Source organism: Apteryx mantelli, chromosome 1 (assembly GCF_036417845.1).
Source record: "Apteryx mantelli isolate bAptMan1 chromosome 1, bAptMan1.hap1, whole genome shotgun sequence".
NCBI classification, from domain to species: Eukaryota; Metazoa; Chordata; class Aves; order Apterygiformes; family Apterygidae; genus Apteryx; species Apteryx mantelli.
The window spans coordinates 162162574-162187479 of NC_089978.1; the positions used below are offsets into that span (position 1 = coordinate 162162574).

The 24906-nt window shown below is 41.5% G+C and overlaps 2 protein-coding genes and 1 long non-coding RNA gene across 5 annotated transcripts in view; 1 reads left to right on the top strand and 2 right to left on the bottom strand.

Annotated features, from left to right (window-relative positions):
• Nucleotides 1–3876: 3876 nt before the first annotated feature.
• Nucleotides 3877–6920, bottom strand: LOC136993883 (uncharacterized). Its single transcript, XR_010886138.1, has 3 exons — nt 6847–6920; nt 5244–5429; nt 3877–4156 (listed from the first exon to the last, which is right to left on the bottom strand). It is a non-coding gene; the product is annotated as an uncharacterized lncRNA (long non-coding RNA).
• Nucleotides 6525–18259, top strand: FBXO7 (F-box protein 7). 3 transcript variants are annotated; one of them, XM_067309007.1, is made up of 9 exons: nt 6526–6748; nt 8290–8590; nt 10555–10782; nt 12376–12517; nt 13725–13808; nt 14668–14760; nt 15756–15932; nt 16633–16670; nt 17031–18259. In XM_067309007.1, the coding sequence occupies exons 1-9, from the start codon at nt 6627–6629 to the stop codon at nt 17433–17435; spliced, it is 1590 nt and encodes a 529-aa protein (XP_067165108.1). In that variant the 5' UTR covers nt 6526–6626; the 3' UTR covers nt 17436–18259. The 3 variants fall into 3 exon arrangements, with proteins under 3 accessions (XP_067165123.1, XP_067165108.1, XP_067165115.1); XM_067309014.1 differs by lacking the exon at nt 6526–6748 and adding an exon at nt 6895–6975; XM_067309022.1 differs by lacking the exon at nt 15756–15932 and having other exon boundaries at nt 6525–6748.
• A 3108-nt stretch (nt 18260–21367) lies between these two features.
• The window catches only part of SYN3 (synapsin III), a 194494-nt gene continuing 190955 nt past the window's right edge, over nt 21368–24906 (bottom strand). Inside the window, exon 13 of the mRNA XM_013947489.2 lies at nt 21368–23652. Coding sequence (XP_013802943.1) covers nt 23520–23652 — 133 coding nt within the window. The 3' untranslated portion in view covers nt 21368–23519. The remainder of the gene's footprint in view (nt 23653–24906) is intronic.

Genomic DNA, 24906 nt, shown 5'->3' on the forward strand with positions numbered 1-24906 from the left:
ATTCAGAAAAGAAGTATTTAACAAACACAAGACAAACAGTTCTCAAATGAAATATCTACCCAACCTGCACTCCAGGAAAGGCACTTCAGTTTCCCAAATATCTCTGCTGTTAGTACAGAATGGGGATTGGGTTTTTTTCAGCTTCTTCCTTGCTCCATTGTTTCCAGTTAGTCTGCAGTATGCTCAGGAATAGGTAGGTTTTCTGCAGCTCACTCAACAACGTTGAATCAAGAAGGACTTGATAGCTTCAAGATTTTAACCCTTCATATACAGTGATATTGCACATGAAAAACCACCTCTGAGGGAAAAGGAATCCAAAATTCATATGGTAAATGGGAGAAATGTATTGGCAGGAATGCTCACAGAAACCAGCAGATGATACAAATAGACAGGAGCTTGCTAAATGACAAAAGAACAGGTGCCCTCTTCCTTTCCACGGCCACTGGAAATACCCATGGAAAAAGAAAAACTCCAGTAAGTTCTGGCTCATGGTTTCCACCATTCAGTGTGGCAAGCAATGCTAGCTACTTCCCAACTCAAGAGGCAGCAGACCATCTAACTGACTGATATTTTCAAACAGATTCCATAGGAGGCAATGGTCATCTCCCCCAAGGTGTTATATTTGTGAGCATCTCTGGGATCCTGGCACTCTTGAGGAGGCTTCCTGAAAGGGCCCTGTTATCACAGCTTTTCATGAGTGTGGCTGCCTGCAGACAACCTTCATAAAGGCTTTCAAAGCCTCGGAGCTGAGTTGCCAGAGAATTATTAATCTGTGCCAGGCTTCAAAATAAATAACATAGCTGCAATGCCTACAAAGAATCTGTTAGCAATGGGTAACCATATTGAGTGGCAGCTGTCTGATGGGCTGATGGAAAACAAACAAGCACTCTCCACTCTTTGGAATCATTTAGTTTATGTTGCCGACCTCTGTAACTGCCCTATCCTAATATCCTAAGGACTCTTTGTTCATTTTTACCAAAGTCCCTTTAAGAAAAAAAATCAGTGGTCTTGTTCTTGCTCTGCAGGACACTGTACACTGCCCTCAAAGCTAAGAACTGTAATGGTGCTCTTAAGTTGGTCCCCAAGAGACAGGGGAAGAATAAGAAATATTGGGAAACAGGAATGCAGCAGTTGTTACTTATTTGGGATCTACCCACATTCAGATCAGAGTCTATCATCTGAGTAGATGTGTTGCAGGCTTTCTCCTCTGCTTTTCCTCCTGTTTTTGGCTCACCCATTGGTCTCTCGAACAACGAGCCACAACCTTCTGGAGCAAGAGTAGAGCCATGCCAGGTGGGTTTATGTTTGCCGCAGTGGGTCCTGATCCTCACAAAGGCGCATGAGCACAACTGAAATAGAAAGAATAAAGCCACTCTAACAAATATTACCTTTTCAATTACAATCATGAAGCTCGCAGTGGGATGATGGGCTCTTTCTGTCCTCATGGCCGATGCAGTCTCTACCTTTACTTGGTATAAATCACAATCCTGTAAAAAGTCACCATAGGTTCCTAGAAAGTGGATGCAACTAACCTCACCAAGAAAAACCTGACCCTCCTGGTTCATCATAAGGCATAGGAAATCTTCCTATGAGAATCTTCCTCCATACATGTAGCCTCTTTTTACTACTCAGGGAAATGTGATTTTGGATTTGTTAATGCAAAGATATCAAACTCTACGTCTCTGAGGAGTCACTTCAAAGAATTTTGCTCTGCACACAGCTCTCAGCAATTTATCAGCAGAAATAAATATAAAAAGAAAAAACAGGAACTTGCTTGGGAGAGGTAGAATCTGATCTATGAAAAAAGAGTTAAAGTTTTCCTTCATAAACTTATCAAGCATTAGCTATGACATGATTGCCTAAGATATCTAAGATAATATATTCTGTGACTCAGGAATTCCCTCCTAAGCCTGTGTACCTACATCATTGCTGACAGCCTTGGAAAATAGGCAATGCAGCAACCAGCTGGGTGACCGCAGGCAGGAGAAATCCTGAAGGACATTGCTGCTTCAGACACCTCTGTCAGATTTTTCACCAACTCCAGTAAAGGAGTCCTTTGATCTTTGCTCAAGAATGATGATGAGGAAGCAATATAAATTATACAGTACTTTCAAAAAAGGAGTGTTTTTCTACCAGCTTGAAGGACAGATTTACAATGAGCAGAGTCCTGGCTGCCAGTTCTGGCATGGGGTTGCCTATTAAAAGCAGAATCAAGCCACTATCCCAACTCGTGGGCATTGCAGATAAGAATATAAAAACTCCTTCCTGTGTTGCCTGACAGATGCACCTATCATCACTGAGAAGCACACTTTTTATGAGACTTATTTTTAGGCCTGGCCCACACAGGGAACTTGCATGAGATTAACAAGAATTGGTTTGCCTTAAGAAAACATGCATTCATACCAAATCTGTTAAGCTGAGCTGTTTGGTATAATCAATCACAGTAGGCAGTCCTTTCTGGTTTTTACTTTGTAGCAAATCTGTTTTGGGGTTTGTGCAGATGTATTCATAATTACCTTGTCTGGGGCAGTTTTCTACATACTATTTCACGCTGTATTGCATTATACCTACCTAATCGTGTCTGCATAGCTGCGTGCCTGACAGTGCTATTGAGTCATCTTAAATCAGAGACAACCTCCCTATGCTTATGTCAACAGGCAGCCCAGGGTGCTCCTTTTCCATATCCAATAATAGTGAAGTCTATTACTCACAGGCAACACATTTATCAGAACTGTGATGTCTCACTACGAACTTTGGATTGCGGCATCTTCAGTTCCATCTGAAAGAAGAGTCATGAAAATGCACACAATTGTGAGACCCTCTGTAGAAACAGAACAAGAGAAGCCCTGTGAGTGGGTCTCACTACTGAGTCCAAACAAGATATGTCAGGAGTATCTGTAGGCACAGGAAACAGAATAGGGCTGTCAGTGGCTCCACTGTCTACTCATACTATGGAAAACTAGACTGTAATCTCTTAAGTCACAAAAAAATCCAGGAAAATACGGTGGTGGCCAAAAAAGGCCTGAAGCAGTATGAAAAGCCCCAGAAAACCCACCGAAAGGTCCCTTGCTCCCATTTGACCAAGTATTTTAATCAGAAATAGATTAAAGCAGTCAAGAGCCATGTGAAAAGATCCAAGACTGCATAAGGGCCCTGTGTAGACAGCTGACCTGAGATGCTTGTAAAGCAGACCTCCACCAAATGTGTTAGTTACAGACCAATAGCATAAAAGGCTTTAAAATACCTTTTAGAAGTAAAGTCGTCCACTATCAAGCTATGAGAAGCTAGGAAGTTCTTTCCACTGGCTTTGATTTAAACGTCCTCAGTGGCACACTCAAAATGGTACTTCAGACTATTGCACTTCTGTGACATGAGATCACAGATCTCCTGGTGATAATCCAGTCTCCAGCCCCTTCTCTTGCTAATTTTACCACCTCTCCCACTTCTCAGTGTGACCTAGTCACTCAAAATATCAGTATCGAAAGAGTTAACATACATACACATATATGTACTTAAAATACACATATTATAAAACAAGATCTTTACACTGGCAAATACAGAAAGAAAAACAATGGAAAAAGTCCACTGGCTCACAGCCTTATTACTGCACTCAGCTTTCAGAAAAAAAATGTATTCCATGAGGTAGGCAACTGAACCAAAAAGACCTTTACTTTTTATAGTTTTTCACTGTCATGGGAAGTTGACTGCAGGTCAACAGGACTACAGCTGTCTCAAGTTTCAAATTTCTCAAGTAAAACCGTAACATTATTGCTAGCAATGCAATTGTACCTCTTAGGTGGAACAGGTTCTATTGCTTGTGTTTTACACTGACCATGCAAAAAAAAAACCCAGAGTAAAATATTTTGAGTTGAGGAACCACATTATCTTTAATAACCATTTTGTGTTACTTCAAGTTGCACACAAATGCTGATAAAGAACTTTCTTTTGCCATCGCATTGTTTTTTTAGTCTAATTTGTTAAAGAAGAATATACAATCACCATTTCTGACACTGGTGTACCATGCTGAAAGTCAAAATTCTTCTGCATACAACCATTTCTTCAAGCTTGTAAGAATACAAGTTTCTGGTACTACTTTGGCACAGTGTCCTTCCCAGCCTGAGGTCAAGTTCATACTTGGCCACTGGAAGTCCTCTGCCTACAGAGAGAGACAAAAATTAAAAAAAAAAAAAAAGTGGAGAAAATGATATCGACTATCAGCTCTTTCAGACAGATGTGGGAGGAAAAAGAAAGTAGTACTTCTGACTCCCTCCAACTATAGTTTTTGGTTTAGCTTAAATTATTTTTTGATTTCAGTCAACTTGAAATCAATCCCAACCAAAAGCCTTCTTACGGCCTTTCAAGTTTGTGAGGAGTCTGAAACTTTGTCAATAGGTTCACTCCCTCAGTCAAACTTCAGAGGCAGAGGTTGGCAGGTTGTACTTGCACCTTGATGATGGTGGTTCTGGGTCATCTGAATTTGGCACAGGCAAACATTGAAGCTAATTGTTTCTTAACGGATTTTCCTGTTTAATACTCACTGCTGCACAAAGAGCATGTCTGAACCTTGCATTGTGGCATGACTCATGAAATTTAAAAAAAACATTTAGCAGAATGCCAGCAGAAGTGGTCACTTGCAACTGGTATAGCTGGTTATTTAATAACAAATACCGTGGACAGAGCCTGAGAAATTGAACCTTCTTACTTTGCACAACTACCTTAGCTTGTGCAAGCTACTTACATGGTGTTTCTGCTGGAAACATCACAACAGTACCCATCAATATTCTCAGACTAGGGGAGCCCTCTCCTCCCTTCCTAAAGGAGAATGTGGACTGAGCCGCCCTGGAGCTAGTGGTAATGCAGGAGGCGGCTGTGACAGGGACAACACTGAAGGGCAAAACAACAGAAAGCCTGTGACCGCTGGGAAACCACCACACTGTTGAGGCAGCAGCATGACTCATTTTGGATCCAGCCCTCTCCAAGAGAGAGGAATACAGAGTTTCGGGCAGGCACAGTGCTCTTGATTGCTCCCCAAATATTCTCCTCTTTTCAATCTTCTTTGTCCCTGCCTTTGCCACTTCCTTCCAGTGGCACCCCCCTTTGCCACAGCAACCCACCCTTCTGGCATTTATCCACAATGTGGCCCCATTTGATGACTATTGTTGGAAAGGGTGCAGCAAGCTTCTCATACAACAACTTGTTTTAATGTTCTCAGTAAAGGACCAGGTATGCAAGACAAAGTTTACCACAACAAGCATCAGCTTCTTCATTGTTCAGTGAGTGGTATTTTTTCATTTCTGTAGAGTTCCTTTGCCATTCCTTTTATCATCTTCTTCAATACAGCCTCTCCTTTCCCCTGAGAAGTTTATTAAGATGTTGAAACCAGATGATGATTGCCCAAATATGCCCACAGGCATATTTGACACCAGACTCTGAAACAAAATGTAACAGCCACATTTACTTGGGTTGAATGACCGCATTCAGATGACTAAGAACTAGCCCGAAATTTTAACCATAGCCCAGAACAGGTTTTGTGGAGTTTCATTCTTCTCTTTGCACCTGCCCCAGAAGGGCTAAAAGAACAGAGATGGGGCTGTTCCTATGAACACTGAGGTTTAATGTAAGTCATTAGACAAAGTAAACAACTTGAATAATTTGTGCCTACCTTTAACATTTTTACTACCAGACTTTCTGAAAAATTATTTTGCTAGATAAAAGTGAAAGTATTTTTTTTATATCTAGGATGTGGAGGAAGCCTTTTTTGAGTATTATGGACCATGAAAGTCAGAAAAGTTTGCTGCACTTTATATTTTTGGTAAGGACATAGCAACATTTGACTGCAGATGTAATAAATTACCTCTAAGATGACAGCTCACCAGTGTACTTTGGGGGGGGGGGTGGATAGAAAAGTCATAATAGAGTTCCTTCATAAAACAAAATACTCTCGGGAGCACTGTCCTCTCTCAGCCTTTCCCCTAGAGCATCTGTTTCCATGCACTTTGCCAGCACAGTTTAATACCCAAACAGGAACAGGCTCTTTAATAACTTTTTAGAATAACATCTAAAAGGGCGTCAGATTGGAGGGGAGGGAAGGAGAGAGAGAGAGAGAAAAGGAGGCAAACCAAACCACTCAGCACATAAGCAGGCAACCAATATGCAAAAATCATCCCTGTTACGCCTTCCAGGCATGGCGGGGATAATTTCTGAATAACAACAGAAAAGCAGCCCAACATAACGGTAGCACCAGAGGCTGCTTTGCCCCACCCCAGCGTGGGGGGGGGGGCGGGAATGGGTGACTCCGCCCCGGCGCATGCGCAGGCACAGCCCGAGCGCCCAATCACCGATGGAGCCCGGCGAGGCGAAGCGGAAGCCCTCGCGTCGCGCAGGCACGGCGTGGAAGCCTGAGGCATCGATCGGCCGCGCCCCTGTTGAGGCGGTGGGGGCGGGGAGGCGGGCGGCGCTCCCCGGGCCCGAGGGGCGGGGCGGCGCCGCGCTGGGGCGGCGCCGCGCCAACCAAAACAACGACACGCCCCGGCAGCCCTTGCGCCCGCTCCCCGCCGCCACCATCGCCGCCGCTCGGCGGGCCAGCTCGGAGCGCCAGGCGGGCGCGGAGACCGGCCGCCGCCGCCATGAAGCTTCGCGTCCGCCTGCAGAAGCGGACGGCACCGCTGGAGGTGCAGGGGGCGGAGCCAACGCTGGGGGAGCTGCGCGCGCAGCTGCGCCAGGCCCTGCTGCCCGCCTGGGGGTGCAGGTAACGTGCGGAGCGAACCATCGCCGGGGGGGGGGGGAGAGGTGGCCGCCCGCCCGCCTGCCCGCCCGCGCGCGCGCGCGCCGCCGGCGGGGCCATACCATGTGGCGCGGGGGGGGAGGGGCCGGGCCGGCTTCCACAGGGCCTCGGCGAGCGGCGGGAACGGGGCGCTGGGGCTGGGCCTGGCGGGCTGGGAAGGGAAGCGGGTCCGAAATGCGCTGTTTAACCGGGTTCGTGAGGGCTCGGCGCGTGCGGCTGGGAGGTCTGTGCGGGGAGATGCCGCTGGGCCGGAGCCAGCGGGGAAGGGCGGTGCAGCGTTGGCGCATGAGCGTCAGGGGGGAAAAAAAAGACACGGGATAGAAAAACTGCCGCTCTGGGGATTTTAGCCAACTCGCAAGACCGCGTTAGAGGCTGCTAAAGCTCATACGCCACTTGGTAAAGCTCCTTGGTGCAGATCTTCCAGTTTCGCTTCCTCCAGTAGCGCAGGGATGGTGGGGCGCTAGGTAACGGAAACCTGAGTACGTTTTGCGTCCTGAGTGTTAACTGTCGGTCAGGAAAGTGAAACGGCAAATGCCCACCTCTGAAATACGGGTTGCAGTTCTGTCAGAGCTGACTTTCATTACTCTGTGGCGCTTAGGTTACAAAAACTGCCGTTGGGTGTCACCTTTACAGTTCTGTGGCTTTCTGAGAGACTGTCTGAGTTTAGACTTCATAAAAGGTTTTGTGTATGAAGAACTCATGACAGTGTTTATAGGAGAATAAAACCTGTTAAATTAATGCAAGAGTTGCCTACGGAAGAAGCTCATTTTCTAGTAGTGAGTAAACAGTTTGTATTCACAAATCTATCATCAGCTATCATCAGGTATGATGATGAAACTAATGTTTCATTGGCAATACATACATTCGATAGCACTGCACTGTACTGCGTACCAGTGTGGGCTGGAGAAATTTGAAGTTACAGTGCATCCTGCCATGGTGGGTGTATTTTATAGTTGATACTTGATAATGGTTTTCATGCTAGCCACTTCCTTTTTTTTTTTTTTTTTTTGGTAATTGTTTGCACTGAAGCATCTCTTCTTATTACCCATGTTTGTAATGGCCATGTTGGAGGGCAGCTGCTGACCTTTTGAAGCAAACATTTTAATCAGAAAGCAAGATGATTGATCTGCAATAGTATCCTGTTTTTAAGTAATCTGAGTCATTGGTTTATTTAAAGCTTGTTTTGCTAGGTTTAGTATGTTTTAGTTTGGAAGGCACCTGTTTGCTTCCCTTCATATCTCTTTTATGAGAAGTTATTGTAGATGAAGTTATACCCACCAAGCAATTTTCAGCTATTTAAAACACACTTGGAGAGAAAAGTGAGGGAATCACTTCATAGCATAGCCCTTAATTTTTCCCCACTCTTCCTTTAGTGTATAGCTAATTATTAATGGATTAAAACCCATGGAATAGTACTTCAGTAGTATGCAATATGCATTTTTAACTATACCTCTGTACAGTTGCAGCTAACCATATCTCCTTATTTCTTTTCCATTACTTTGTAGTATTGACACACAGTTCTCAATAACACTGAACAACAAGGATGCTCTTACAGAAGACCAGAAGACCTTGGCTTCATATGGGATTGTTTCTGGTGATTTGATATGTTTATTACTAGAAGAAGCAAATGCAAAACCCAGCCTACCTCGTCCCTCGTCTTCTACTCCTCCCCCACTCCAGAATAGTCATGAACCGTCCACCTCGATCCCCAACAAAAGTCAGGCCAGCAGCCCAAAAGAAGAAAGGCAGAATGGGCTGCCTGACAACCAGAAAGCTCATGCAGAAGTTCAAAAGAATGATGATACGGTAAGTCTGTGAGAATTGACTTGTACAACACAGGGCAAGAAAGGAGGTTGCTATACTTTGTAGTAGAGATCCTTTTCAGAATATTTGGCTCTTAATGTTTGCCTGAAGTGTAGTCTCTTTTTTTAGCTATGCCATAGAAATTAATTCAGAGGTTCTGAGATGTTTCAGATTTGACATTTTTACAGAACTGTACAGTTTTGCTGGAACATGCAGTTTTCCTAAGGAAGTTAGGAGTATGTTTCTTGCCTACCTCAGTGCTATCTTCTCAAGGAAACTGATTCTAGATACCAAACAAATGAAACAAATACAGCCTGTCTGAAATACCACTCACTAGATGAGTGCATGATTCCTTTCTAATGGTTGTAACAGTTCCCTGTGATTCAGGGGGCCTGTCATAGAATAAGATACCTGTCTGGCTCGTGCATGAGGTTTGTGTTGCTGAAATAGCTCCCACCTCATGCTTCACAGATACACATCTGTATGACCCCACATGCCTGGTGCAACTAATAGGTACATCTTTTGGATGCTTTGTGGTGGCTTTTCCTGTGTGACAATAGATACAGTAGTTAAGCAGATAACGGCTCCCACCAACTACTGGAAGGAGTCCGGTCTAGGAAGGAGTCTTCCTAGAGGAGACTCTCCAGGTACAGCCTAGTGCCATGGCCTATCTCATTATGGGATCCTGTCCTTTTAGGGAGGAGCTTGAGAATCTGGGAAGAAGTTGTTTTCTTGCATTCTTTCAAAGCAAGTAGTTCTTTGTTTTGGAACTAATTTCAAATACAAAACATCCCTTAATACAGCCTTTATATGAGGAATTTTGATAAATATACTTTTAAAAATATTGTTTTAAAGTGTGGAAATAAAGGATAAGGTGAGAAGAATTGTCAATTGTTGAAGAGAATGTAGTGGGACCATTGTACTATTCATTCCTGTCAGGAGCAATAGCCCTTACATGGTGCTGTATTTAGGCAAGCTGCTCATGTCTGTCAGTTGGACCACATTAAGCTGTGCAGGAATCTCTGTTGCACATTTATCTCATTATTTGAAGGCAAGATGAAAAATTCTCAGGTCTTCTTCCACAACTGAGATGAAAGATGGCAGAAAAATTTCCAGGCAACTAAGTGTTATTAAAAAAACCCTCTAGCAATCTGAAAAACAGTGTTTAATTGGGGCTACATGCATTGCTGTTAATGAGAGATGGGAAATTCCACAGATGGTTGGCTACACGAGCCTCATACAGGCATGAGGGTGCATTGTGCCTTTGAGCGTGTATGTGGGGGAGAAGTAGCTACAGCTCCTTTAGCCTCTTCCTCCCTTTCCTGCCCCTTCCTTCAGGTGAATCTGCCCATTATTTTAATTTGCTAGGGTGTTTTTTTAGTGTGGCCCTAAGTAGTTTTGTGGGAACATGTAACAATAAAATAAATTACATAATAATATGGTGTGATTTTTTTAGGAGAAGAAAGCAAGCCATAATAAAGTCACCATTGTCCTCAAGTCTCAGTAAATACACTCTTTTGATGATTTTTTTTTTTCCAGCTATTTAAGTCTGTTCTGTTTATAAGGAGTCTGAGTTATCATTTTGATACTTGCCATGCCTGCTGGCTCAGCTTAAATAAGTGGTGATACCACAGTGAATAGATTATTCCTGTATGTGGTGAGGGAATTCTCCTGAAGTTTTAATATATTGTTATCACTTTGTGTTCAAGTAGTGTATGCAATAAAATGACAGACCCCCTTATGAAGGGCTTGCAATATAAATATCCAAAAAAAGACGAAGGCTCTGTATATAATCCCTGTTTGCAGCTGGGATGCTAGGAAATGGAGATGAAATGAGTCTGTGAAAATTGCAGGGAAGTCTGTAGCGTAGACTTGGTGCTCCTGAAGACTGGAGTAGGCAGAGGAATAATTGTAATGTATATAGAGATGTAGTTTTCTGAATGAACGTTTGTTTGTTACCCTTTAAGGCAAGATCCAGCCTAGAATTTGCTTCTGGTTTAGTCTCAGAAGATGTTGATCTGGAAGAAGGTACAGGTTCCTATCCCTCTGAACCAATGCTGTGCAGTGAAGCTGCTGATGGTGAAATACCACATTCCTTAGAAATGCTCTACCATTCTGCTGAGTGTACCAGTGCCACTGATGCCTTGATTGTTCTAGTACATCTTCTCATGATGGAGACAGGCTATGTACCTCAGGTAAGTGCACAATCAAACAGGAAATTCCTTGGTCAGTAGGAGAAAGCTTTGGAATATCATGGGAACATATGGTGCAAAACATATCTGAAACTCTACTTCTGGCTGTGTGTATGTCAGTCAGCAGCAGGGGCTGCTGAAGTATCAGCTTCTCTAATTTGCCTGACCAGTATGACTTAAGGCTAAAGACTAGAGCAGCATTTAGATATAGGAGAAGAGGCCTGTCTCACTGTTTCTTTGTCTCCGGCATCTCTGGGACCCAGCTAATAACCTCCCACTTCTGCTATCTACTGTTGAGATTGTATAGATGTTGCTTAGGTTTAGCTCTAGGATCAGGGACTGTGTGCATTCAGTGCTTCTGTACTGAACTAACTGTGTAAGTGTACTTGTATCTCTACCCTGTTATGAAAACATACTCTCCCTTGTTGTTTCTTCATCCTGCTGTGTAAAAAAAAAAAAAAAAAAAAAAAAAAATCTGTTTTATAAAAGTACATGTTTCACAGCAATGTTTTATATTAACATCTGTTCCTTAAGTTGAAATAGGGGGTTATTCTTGTGCATACAGGATCCGTAAGAACGAGTTACTTTATTGCAATACTGCCTTCAACATCAATATCTTCTCAGTGGTATCCGGTTGAAATGGTTAACAAGGCCTAGGTCTGCCAAAATATTCCTGGTTCCACTAACCTATATAGATATCTAACTCATACTCAAGCACCTACAGCATTATCCATATGCACTGTATGAATTCAACTTTTCCCTTTAGATTTTCAGACCTGTGTTAGGTGTTCACTAGCAAATGACTGAACCTGCTGAAAATGACTTGCTGTCAGTGGAAGTGGTTTAAATTCTCATGTTTTTCCTTGCTGTGAGGCTGACTAAGAACATGCATGGGGTCAGTTTAGGTGTTCTGTTGACCAATACCAATTTAATAAATGTGCTAACTTAATTACATTCCCATAGCCTGTAATATTATCTGACAAGCATGTTTGCTGCTGAGAAAAAAAGTTTTTGTTTATGTCAGTCAGCAGCTTTGGAAGTAGGGAAGATAGTTGTGAAAATTTATGAGGAAGCAAAGGGAGTCTAATTGTACTTGAGTTATGTTGTATCCCCATATGGGATTCCAAATGGGGGTTCTCATACTGAAATTGAAAGGAAAAAGTGTTAGTCCACTCAGATTTCCAAGTGGATTTCAAACTATGATTCTTCAAGCCCTGTTCATAAAAGGTACAATGATGTGGTTTTTATGCAGCAAGTTCATGTACAATCAGGGGTTACCAGAGGTGCTAGAATGAAAGACAGAATGAAGTACAGTTTTCAAAGAAGTGGCCTTAAGTCTGTCTACTGAATAACCTTCCCTGTCAGAAACTGGGACAGAACACAGAATTCCTGAATTTCTCCTTAGATTTGCTGTGAGGCATGGGGGTAAATAGTATATAATCATGCAATCGCATTATATATCATAATGCACAGTTGGATTAAATTAAAATTTAAATTGCAGTGTAATTTTGGCATTTCCGAACTTTTAATCCTCTTTTTGCCCTCAGTCTTGGTACATTGCTCAGGTATGACAGTGTTATCTCTGTGTACTTCTAGGGGACAGAAGCCAAGGCAGTGTCTATGCCAGAGAAATGGAGAGGGAGTGGTGTTTATAAACTACAGTACACGCATCCCCTTTGCGAAGAAGGTGCTGCTGGTTTGACTTGTGTGCCTTTGGGAGATCTTGTTGTCATTAATGGTAAGCTAGTCATGTTTTTAGCCTGGATACACATTGCTAAATGTCACCATTCTTTAGGAAGTGAAACTGAAATCAATGTTTAGAACTGCACCTTGATTATCCAGGTTACTGAGGTGAAAGAGATGCCACTATATTACACTGTATATTCCTGGCATTCCTTTGTCTCTGTGTTAACCTTTTCTTTCCCTCAAAACAGTACAGAGCAATGCTTGGGGGATTCAGCTGGCCTTTTCGTTGTAAAGTTGTAAAAATCTCTTTTATTTTCTCATTTGATAAGAACTTTGATATACATTGCCAAATATTAAAATAGGTAGATTTGCTCCAGCATCAGTATTTTGTCTCGTCTCATGTTCTTTGCGATACTTATAAATAGCTTATAGAATTTGTGTTCTTTAGTTTTAATGTATAATCTTCCCTGTCTTTCCTGAAGCACATGAACAGTATCTCTAACTGTGGTCTCAAAAACTGTATTTAGTTAAAACTTTTCAATCCAGAAAGTTTAGGAAAGTCTTAATTTTTTGAAGCAACTTCTCTTTTACTTTTTTTTTCTTATTTACCGTTTACCCAATTCCTCATTTTTGAAGAACCACTATTAAATTGGGACTTGATTCTAATGTCAGGATATCTTTTTATTAAAGTTTGTAGATTTATTTGTAAAACTTGTAACTGATTATGCCCATTTATATAAGCACATACACTGTATTTTCTCAGAACATGTGTGTATTTTGCTCTCTAAAATTAGGATAAAATGCTTTAATAAGTCAGGTTAAGGTTAAATTTCAGACAATGTTATAATTACCCTGCATATAGCATTCATGTAGTAAGATTGTTCAGTCTTTCAGCAGAGTTTCAAGTATTGGAGTTAATGTTTCTTTCATGACTTGATTATAATAATGGCTCTCTGTGTACCACTTTTAGCTGTGTTGCATCTCTTTCCATGTGATAGAACTGTTGAAGGCAACACTAGCTTTTTGTCAGCAAAATCTCTGTTTCTTTTCTGCTATTTTAAGTTCCACTCTTTTTTTTTTTTTCTTCTCAAAAATTTTACTTGTCCAGCTGCCTGATATAATTGGGTATTTCCTCCTAGAGGGGAGGCTAGTGAGGGAAGAAAATAAAATGCCCCTGAGGATAAGGCAGTAATGAAGTGATTTTTATTATCTGTCAATATGGTTTTTAATTTTTAAATGTCTTTTTCTTATATTTGCAGGAACTTTAAAAATCAACAAAGAGATTAAAGGTGTGAAGAGAATACAGCTATTGCCAGCATCCTTTGTTTGCTTTCAGGAACCAGGTATGATTGTGCTATAATACTTGTAAGAGTAGACTGAAATGTAAGGGAGTGGCACAATGGGGAAGGATATACTTGGGCAGAGGACTGAATTGTTTAGGATAACAAAAAAAAAAAAAAAAGAAGTGGTTACCATTTAGGTGAGACATAACTTTGTGGTAAAAGGAATTCAGAGTGTAGCCATTAACTCACATTTAGCTGTTAAAACAATTTGAATTTCCTGGATTAGCTGAGTAAGTGAAGAATCTTGCAAAGTCTGAGTCATCTTTTGGCTCATATGCATGTTATTTATGAGCTCCTAAATGTATGTGTGAATCTCTGAGGCAGCAATGCAGGATTATACTCCCCTTTTTCATGGACTTAGGTTGATAGTACATACACTCTTGTTATGGCATCATAATAGTTATATTCTTTTCATTGGAAAATATGTGCTGACTGCATAAGTCTCTCCAGAACTCCAAAATGAGAGAAAAACTAAGGCAGGGGGAGGAGAGAAGGGCAGATGGATATGGATCCTTTGTGAGCACAGACCTGACTAGTCTTTTGTTTTCTGGAGTATGCATGAATTGAATTGTTGCCAGTTGATGCTGACTTGGTTTCCTACACTGCGTCCCAGTTGCTGGTGTGCCCGGCTAGTCAAAAGGCTGTAGAATAACTGAGCACTGAGATGTGTCCAAGACAACGGTAGAACCTTCTGAGGTTCAGAGATTTCCTCCCACCTCTTCCCCCCCCCGCCACCTTTAATCATGCAAAACTCATGCAAATTAGAGTTCTGCTTGTAAGAAAATGACAGTCTCTCTGCTCTTGCGTAATTTTTTCATAATAACCTGAAATTAAGCTTTTGGCATCTCTGTTTTGATAGAAAAGGTTGCAGGTGTTTACAAAGACCTTCAGAAGTTATCCCGTCTCTTTAAAGACCAGCTGGTGTACTCTCTTCTGGCTGCTGCCCGACAAGGTAAGAGAAAATACTTAGAATTTGAGCTGGTAGTTCTTTTCTGAGGATGGAAAGAGGATTTTCTATGCAAAGTCTCAAGGGAAAAGTGTTCGAAACAGCTGTTCAGTGCTGGGTACAAAAAGAGTAAGACTAAAGTAATGCATACATTCTAAAGAAATTAGATTAATCTTCCTATTTCAAAAGTTTTACTATAATGATTATTTCCAGTTTTTAAGTTTGATTGCTCAAGATGAAAAACTCTCTCTGGTCTCACTTAATAGACTGAAGTGGTATGGCTGTTTTCCGCACCTGATATTGAGGAAAATAATAGCACAATAATTTCATGGCAGCAGTTCTGTAGTTTTGATCCTTTTCTGTCAATGTAAAAAAAACTTCTATATTTGAAAAATACAGAAAAAAAATGCGTATTTGGGAGTCTGACCCCCAGGAATTATGTTCTTAGTAATTGAGGGTTTGGAAAGGATGATGAAAAGCAACCCAAGCTGGTGTTTGTGAAGCAGTAGGAAGTCCAGCTGTCCCTGCATAGGTATTGGCATAAGAGATCTTGGCTTTCTATGCTGAAGACAACTCAGTTGAATTCCCTCTAGACTTCATTGTGAAGAGGTTTTATGTCAAACATATGCTTTGTATCTAATGCGTTTTTTGTGAATTAATGAAATTGAGCAGGTTTTTTTTTTCTTTATCTCTTGCAGCCTTTGTTCTGTAGCGTATAGAACATAGAGTTTTGGGGTGCTTCTCGTACGTACAAGGACCAATAATGTTCATTATAAAGTGCCACTTGGCCTATTTTATGCACTCCACAAATATACTGAGAGCTGCAAGAGATCTGTTTTAAAGTGCTGTGAGGAGACTTCTTATAAGTGGTGCAGCTGAGGCAGCAAAGGGAAATGATTTAAGGGAATGACACTAATGTCCTTCGCTTCTTCTAGGGTTTTTAGGGCTAGAGTAAACTCTACACCATTATAGGTAAAGCTTCTGTTTCTTCCACTTTGTAGCTCTGAACTTGCCAGACGTATTTGGGTTAGTGGTCCTTCCTCTTGAGCTGAAGCTTCGGATTTTCAGACTTCTGGATGTCCGTTCGCTCATCTCTCTCTCTGCTGTTTGCCATGATCTTTACACAGCTTCAAATGACCAACTTCTTTGGAGGTTTATATATCTGCGAGATTTTCGAGGTAATGTTGAGACACGTGTTTTCTCTAATTACAGTCCTACGTGAACAGAGGGATTAGGTCTGACAGATTTTGGTAAGAGGTGCCTCAGGCAACTACTATTTTTTGAACACTGAGAGTAAATGCAGTCATTTGTAATACTGACCAGTACAGCTGGTCAGACATAATGCAGGTGGATGCTCTCTTCTTGCCATGAAAACTAGTGACAATCTACTGAGCCATTACTGATGGACCACAGAGATCTGCCCATCATGTTGTGTAGACTGTCCTTGTCTTCCACTGTTTCTCTAGTTACCTCAGTGTGCTGGCTATTGCAGATGTTAGGGAATGGAGGGAAGAGGTATTCTTGCAAGAATCCCTCACAAGAGTTTGAAGAACTAAGGTGGTCAGGGAAGTGCTGTCAGAAATCAGAAACTGTTGGGGTCAGTGTTTCTGGGATTTATCTAGTTACTGATTAAGTCTTGGAGATGATGCTTTGTGTAGAACAGGGTGTATGAGTAAACTATCTACTGAGTGGTCCTGGAGCTTTATTTTTTTAAGTTGCAGTATCTCTGTAAGAAATGTGTTGCTCAAAAGTTTTTCCTTTTTAATTGTTTTTTGTCTCCTGATTCTTCTGTAAGTCTCCAAAAAACCGCGGGCATCCTTGGCGTAAATGCTACTTAAAAATAAGATTGCTCTTTTTAATTTTTGCTTCTCTTTGTAGATCCTATTGCAAGGCCTCGTGACACAGACTGGAAAGAAGTAGGTGGCTACTTCATATAATCTCTCTGAGATTAGTCTCCATGGGCTAGTTTGAGGATAAGGCTTAGGCTTTGGGAGGCAGTGACATTGAGTTAAATTTTAAATTAAGTGTGGCGTTCTCTGTGCACGCAGTAACTTTGGTTAGAGTAGGAGAAAATAGCATCAAAGTCACAAAGGGCATGCGCAAATCGTGGAGGGGGGATCTTCCAGAGATGCCTTTGGAAGACGGTGGAAGTGTTCTGGGCTTTAAGACCGGTGAGGAGTACTTCTCTGAGAAGTGCTGAAGAACTGAACACAAGTGCTGAAGCTGGAACACAAAGCACTTCTAGAGCTTTAAAATACCTTTGTTTCTGTCTGCAGTTGTACAAGAAAAAATTGAAACAGAAGAAGGATGCCCTGAGATGGAGGCATACGATGTTTCTGCCTCCTACACCTCATCCAATCCCCTTTCATCCCAACCCATTCTATCCTAATCCCTTTCCTCCCAACCCATTCCCATCAAATCCAATTTATCCTCCAATGATCATTGGTGGAGAATATGCTGAGAGACCAACACTTCCATATGCTGGAGACCCAATTAACTCTCTCATTCCTGGCCCAGGGGAAGCACCAGGCCAGTTTCCTCCATTCAGACCACATTTTGACCCAATTGGTTCCTTGCCTGGAGCAAACCCTACACTTCCAGGACGAGCTGGTCCCAATGACAGGTTTCCACCCAGACCCAGCCGAGGCCGCCCCATGGACATTCGCCGTGCATTCATTTGACTGCTGCTTTTTCCTTCAGTGGGTTTTCTGGTTTCTGAACTTGCTTTCTAACTGCAGGAGATTGCAAAACGCAGGCACTAACATCTGCCTTCTCTTCAGATTGTGACAAGAACATGTGTGCATGATTATGTCTTGCCCACAAAGACTGGGTTTGTTTATGCTCTGGTGGTACTGCACCATCTAGCACTAAGGTCTGTTTGATGAAGAGCTGTGACTTAGAACAGATTGTGATGTTTTTTCCCTTCTCTCTAATCATCCGTGAAGTGCTACTTAGAGACCAGAAGGCTACTGGCCTGACATTTGCTGCATCAGATAAAGAGCACTTTAAATACAAATCTTATATTCGTCTGTTTTATTTCAAGAGTTTTATTAACTGACCAGTGCAAATGATTTTGTTTCAACTCTACCTGGCTAATAATCTTAACAAAAAAATCTACCATGTTCTACATACCACTGTTACACCGGTAGATTTGAGTTCATAAAGTTTTTCAAAGATGACATTTTCTTTTTCCTTTTATCTTTTATTAGGTAAAAAGCATTTTTTGTTGATACTTAATACACAAAGAATACAGGGAAGGGATATTCTTTACAATGGAAGTATTAGAACACGAACCAGTTCATTTTACAAACAACTTAGTAAACTCATGCTACAGTGCAACTCAAAAGTCTGAACAGAAGCAATATTACGAAGAACCATCAGCAAAACTTTTGTGTTTCTCCCTGTTTGTACAGACTGACTTTGCAAAGAAGGAGCTATAGTACATGGCTGCATTTTCTGTGTATGAACTAAAACTGGTGCAAAAATAAATCTTTCTTTCTGCCTAGCTTACTTAATGCAGTAAATAGGCTGACCTGGTTGAAGTGGAAACAGGGTTACAGCAGGAGAAGCAGAATGGGTTCTCACTTCACTGCAGTAAATTGCATTTAATTCCATTACTGCAGTATCAGAATATATCTTGCCAGAAAGAAACATGTCTTAGCATGTTATCAGCACCTTGCAAATGTTCTCTTATTAACTAATGAACAACTAACAAGACCATTGTTAAAGTGTCCTAATGAGATCTGCAGTCTGATGCTGAAGCTGAATTAAAAGAAAACTGGAACGACTAAATTTTGCTAGAGCTTTTCATTTCTTTTCTTTTATTTTTTTTAATATAGATTGATCTCAGTATTTCTGAAAAAGTAAATGATACTGATGACTGTTGTGACAGCTGATATTTAATTATTTCCTAAAATCTTTTTGGAATTCAAATAGTGGAAATAGAATGACATTTCCTATTAAATGCAAGCTGTTTTATCAGTAATACTTATCAGGTCATATTTCAGTGGTTTCATCTTGTTTTGTGTCAGCTGTCTTCAGCAGAGTCAGGAAGTTTTGCCATTAACTCCAGTGGAGTCAAACATAATATTTTATTTTGCTGTCAAAAGCTGTATTTCTTTTCTCTTTTCTTACATCACAGCAACAGATACCACTGCAAATCCTGTCATTATTAACCACCTAAGAATATGTATCTATAGAGTCTGAGGATGCTGATTCCTCTTCAGTACCAAGACGAGCCTTAATTTTTAACATTTACCTGTACTGGTTAAATTGCCTTATTCCAGTACAGTTTTCACTTAAGTGAAATGTATAGTCAAGCCTCTTAGCTAACAGTGATTCTTTATATTCCACTGACTATAAAAAGAAAGAGGGAAATCTGGGCTGTACCTTTCTGCCCTTGTCATGAGTGCTTCAGAAATGCATCCATAATATTCATAAAGGCACACAGCTTTAATTAGTACAAGAATTTGCTTGTAGCTTATTCTCTTCACTTCTTCAAGTTATTTCTGGGAACAATAATGTCTGTGAGTATGCGTGAGAGACATGTTAATCTCAGGCAGCGTTGGTACCAATGTTACCTCACATTACTAGTGCCTTGATGACATCCACATTGCCTGCTCTGCTGGTGTGCTGTGCACTGCTCTGGAGTTGGGCCCTTTCTGCCTTGAAGGCAACTGGGTCATTCTCCCCTCAGGCTAATGCAACAGATTCCATTTATACTGGATTTTGTCATTTGGATGTTTGTTCATCAAGAAATGAACTGAACTTTATTACACGTACCCCAATGAGTTACCTGAAGGTATTCCTTCCCTTTTTTCCCTTGTTCCTTTGTGTTCTGGTGAAGGCACTGTGAGCCAAAGATGAAAGAATCTGACTTATCCTCAACTGTCCAGTTCCCTAAACAGTTTTGTTAATAATTCATAAACAAGATATGAAATACAATGTGAACATCTCATGGACAAACAGTACAGAATTAGAAGACAAAACAGGGGAAATACTTACAAATTAGTTATTTACTTTGATAATTTGCCAGCTTCTAAAGCAGGTATATGTGTCATTGTCATTTGTGACTTCTGCAGAAGAGGAAACCACAAAAAATGAAATGCCTGAAAATGGTACAGCTGCAATTATCAGAGCAGGATTGCTCTTCTCATCCTTAACCTTATACAAGACATTTAACTGCATGGGAACATGAGTGACATTACCTCTTCAAATACCACACCTAAATATTATAAGAAAATCAAGATGTTCATCAGTCTGTATCTAAACAGCAAAATGGAGAGTTTTTTTCCAGGTGGTGGATATGAGTGGGTGTCTTAGCTGTGCCCAGCTCCTTGGGCCAGGTCCTACTACACTCCCCCATTCATGTTTCCTGGTCTCCATGTGAAGAAAATTTAACTGTGCAGGACAAAAGAGAAACCCAGCATGCTCTGACCAGGTGCTCAATTTTGAGAGCTGTGGGGCAAAGCCCCCAAGACATGCTGTGGAGCATGTCTGCCCTGTGATTTAAATGTAATATCTATTCACCAAATTTTCTGTTGCCCTCTTACTGCCCCACCTAACTCCAAATGATATATTTTGGTATTTAAATACCTTATGGATATATTTCAGTTCCTTTTTCATAAAATGGAGACTTTTGTATTCCCTCTCTCTTTTGCTTTATTAGATTGCAGGGATTTTGGAAGAGAAACTGCATCAAAGACAATAACCCAAGCAGCTGATGTTGCATTTGTGAATCTCCTGCTAGCCGCAACATCTAATGTGTGAAGATCATAGGTGTAGACTGAAGTTGTGTGTACTGTTGAAACATCTTTTCATCAACATCAAACACTTTAGGGAGTTTCATTATTTTGACTTAGGAATTCAGTTCAGTGTGTTCATTAAAGCACTTTTGTGGACAGAACTGAAGATGCTTTTCAGGAGCTATAGGAGTAATCAAGTTAAGTTGATAGTGGATTTTGCTTTTACTTATTTTTGCAAGCTGGAGCTAGCAGGAGGGGGGATGCCATTCTGTTTGCTTACCCCTTGAAAGATGACAGTTGGGAGCTGCACGCAGATGTATGACTGAGGAGATCTGAGTCACTGCTGGGTATCAAGTCAACAGTGCTATCTGGTTGCAGTGGTCAGTTGGAGGAGAGCCCTGCTGTGTTCAACTGCAGCATCAGCAAGTGATCCAGCCATTGTGGTTTCAGTGATTGATTGGGGTTGCTTTAAAGAGCTATGCCATGCTAGTCATTATTATTATTATTTTTAATGGATTGCATTAGGAAGAGAGACATAAGATTTGGGGTTTGGAGCAATTGAGGATTCTGGTAATCAACTTTTATTTTTGTCTGTGCATCCCTGGTGTATCCTGCAAACATTTAGCAGAGGAAGGGATAAGCTATGCTGAGGGAAGTGTTATAGGAGGAAATCCTCTCCCACCAGGGTTGTATTACCTCCTCTCCATACAGTGGAGCCTGTTAATCTGCTATTGTTCTTGCCAGTGGGGCAGTGTTTGCTCAAGGCCATTTGTCACTCTTTTATTGCTCCTGGAGGCTGCAAAACAGCAGGGTCTGTTTTCTTTCTCATACAATGACACGTATTTATGATGCTACATTGTAAACTGCTGAGCAAACCTGGAAGGACAACATAGACTAAAAAAAAAAAGATAAATCATCATGGAATAAGGTGGTTCTTTAATACTGAACTTGAGATATAAATCATTGATCCAGATGAGTCCCATGAGAGCCTTCCAACCTGGAAAAGCTATGCAAGTTGCTTGCCTGAAAGCGCACAGGCCACAAAAGCCATTATATGTGTAAAGGCCTGTTCAGGGGTGGATTATACTATGTCCAGATTGGATCTAGATGTTCATTACAGATGCTGTTCAGAAAGGAATTGCTTGTTCGGCTTCATTCCCACCATGATCCGTGAATCATAAGATCCCAGATGGCAAATGCTACTGTTGCTATTGCTGCTTTGGGGATCTCCCCATTTAAGTGACAGCAAAGATCTGTGCTGTTGGCTGGAAAGTTTTTAACACTGGTATTCCTAAGTGTAACCCATGGGGAGTTGTAAAGGGAGATGCAAAGCCAAAAGTCTGGCCTTGAAGCTGCATGCACAGTTTGTGACCAAGCTACATGGCAAAGCCTGAGGAAGAACTGAGGAGGCTTGCTTGCCTCCCCATAGAGACCTGCCTCATGTCTGTCAGATGGTGGTATGGGAATTGGCGTTTTCATTAGTTGTGTTATAAACAGAACTACCGCAGCTCAAGGGGTAGATTCTCTCAGCTGATAGAAATAGCCATAGCTATATTGATTTACACTAAGTTTTTTAAATTGCAAACGTAGCTTGTGCCATTCCTGTTTTTGCCATGACCCAGTCCCCATTTGTGCTCAAATGCTACTTCATTCTGTATTAGAGGCTTGGAGGGAAAGTACACCAGGCAAAGAAATACTGTTTTTCTTCCATCTCTGACTTCTCCAGAAGAATAATCCCTGTGGCTGGTGAGGGAGGACATCTAATACTAATACTGATCATTACCTGCTTTGCATGACCTCCCATTCTAAACTACACACACCTGCATGTTTATATGGGTATGTTGCCTTTCCATTGCCTGGAGTCACTGGATCTACCCTGGCTCATCTTATTTCTAAATGCTGGTTTTCCGGTTCTGTCACAGGTCTGTCACCTTGCATTCATTTTGCACTCACCCCAGTGAAGTCAGTGGGAGTTCAAGGAGGGAGACAGGATTTCACTCCGTCTCTCTATCCATTTTGTATTATGGAACACTCAACACACGAGTATGTGCACTTCATCAACTCTGCTATTAATTGTGCTTGTTTCTGGGGGATGCATTTACCAGATGTGACCAAGTCACCAAAGTACTTGGAGTTTAGCCGGGTTTTATTTGGAATTTGTGTGAACTGTGGATGTGATCTCTGTGGTGTTTCTGGGAGCAGGGGAAGAGGTTGTTTTTTGCGTGGAAGGCCCATTTCTCAGGTTATTTTTGAGCAAAGGCTCCAGGGTTAGAACATGACATTTTTCTCTCAGAACTCAAGAATCACATGCAGGGAACATAAATGCAAAGCATGAAATGGAGACATTTTAACTGCTATGAGCAGAGAGAACTGGAGCAGACATGCAGTCCATCTGGATGCTCTGCTCATGTGATCTTTGGCGTTTACTGACGCCTGGTACCACATTTTACTTGAATGTAGTTTTGCTCTGAAAAGTGACTTTTTATCAAGCTGGTATCATGAAGTTCCACAATTCACGCTGTTTCCATGCTCAGGCATGCTCACTTTATCAGTCAATGAATGCTTATTCTTATCACCATCTTTGTAATCTGTTTCTGAAATCAGCCTATGTTCTTTTTAGCTCAACCTCGACAAGGGTTCTATAATTGCAAGTTAACAACTGTATTGACTATATACAAATAAAATCTAGCTTGCACTGTCATAACTGCGTTGACTCCACAGGGGTTAGCAGGAGTAAAATTTGCTTTACAACTCAGTCATTTGAGCAGATGTGATTCTGAGTATTCACAAAGAACAATGAAATAGTGCCACTTTTATACAGTCACTTTTCAGACCGTTATTAGAATTTTTTTTTTTTTGTAATTAAAACAACTATAGGTTTCTAAATTCCTTTTACCCAGGTATTAGTTGAAATCTTTGTGTGAATTGCTAGGTACCACTGAGTATATTCCAGGATGACATCAGGTTAGGCTGATATGAAGAGTGAGGGCTGATAAAAGCACAGATCCAGCTGCAGGGCTGTTAATCAGAAAACAGGCTAGCAAACGATTTCCTCAGATTGCGGATGGTCTCAGCTTTTGCTTCATCTTCATTGGCATTTCCCCGCTGAGATGATTCAGATATGCTGAAGGTGTTTGTCAGGGACTGTGATTTGCTGAAACAGAAAAGGGAGTTGACAGTCAGACTCAGGAGAAGAAAGTAATAGTTCAGAGGTGGTTACTGATGCTTTGTGTTCCATCACACCGACAGATTCAAGGATGGAAGGAGGGCTAAGCAAGGGGAATCTCCATATGCTAAGACATCCAGGAATTTTTAGGGGGCTAGTGGCTCCAATAGTCATAGTCCAGGCTGGTAAAGGGTTTATGAAGACGACTGATTAAAAACATACAATTGCCATTTGGTGAAACTGTTTTGACAAACAGTTAAGGCATTTCACTGCTAACGCAGAAGAAAGGACTCAAACTGAAAGCCACCTTTCTCTCATCAGCCACACCATGAATGGTTGTCCTCTCCTCTCAAATGTGAGAGCAAGAGGGGCTGGACAAGATGCATAGCCACGTGCCCTGCAGTGTGTGCTGTTGCCTGCTCACCCTGGCATGCCTGCTCTGACCATCAGCTGTGTTGTGCAGTTCTATTGGTTGGCCCCACTGCTCCTGCTGGCTGCATATCTGCTTGTGTTTTAGTTCAGATGAGGACTGTGCTTTTGAAATAAATCTCCCAATTGTCCACGCTTACTGAGCTTTTTTGTTCATGTCACCAAGTGGTTTCTTCTGGTCAATAATGGGCATTCAACTCAAGACTAGACTCTGAAATAAAACTTCCTGAAATACATATAGTGTGAAGACTGACTCCTTAGCACCAACTTTTTGATCTATAAATCCACTGCCCTTGGTTTGCTTTGCTAATGTAGACATCACCACCGAAAGCCTGTTTCAGAACATCACTCTTATGCTGTCTAGAAACTGTCTTCTAATTTCCACTTATATTTTGTTCTGGCCTGTTTATACCAATTTGTTCTTGTGCCAACTTTTTGTCAACACCAAACATTTTTTTGCCAAGTTTTCCTGCCATAGTGACAGCCAGATCTTCTCCACCAAGGGTGCCAGCAAAGGCTGCTACCAAAGGTGCACTACACTTTGTTGGTGAGTTCTGCTCCAGCAGAATGCTTTAACATGTGGTCACCATCTGGTGATCTGCGTATATGACTAGCCTGCCCCATTTTGCCACTGGTTGTCAAAAATTGCCTGCTAAAGAATGTTGTGTGGCTCCTGCATTCAGTGAACAGTGCAGGAATGACTCATGACAAGCTTTCTAGGCAATAATGTGATGATTACAGTCTGAAAGGGATATATACGCTGCTGGGAAGGTAGTTGCTGTGTTAATATGACCAAGGGCAAGGCACACAATT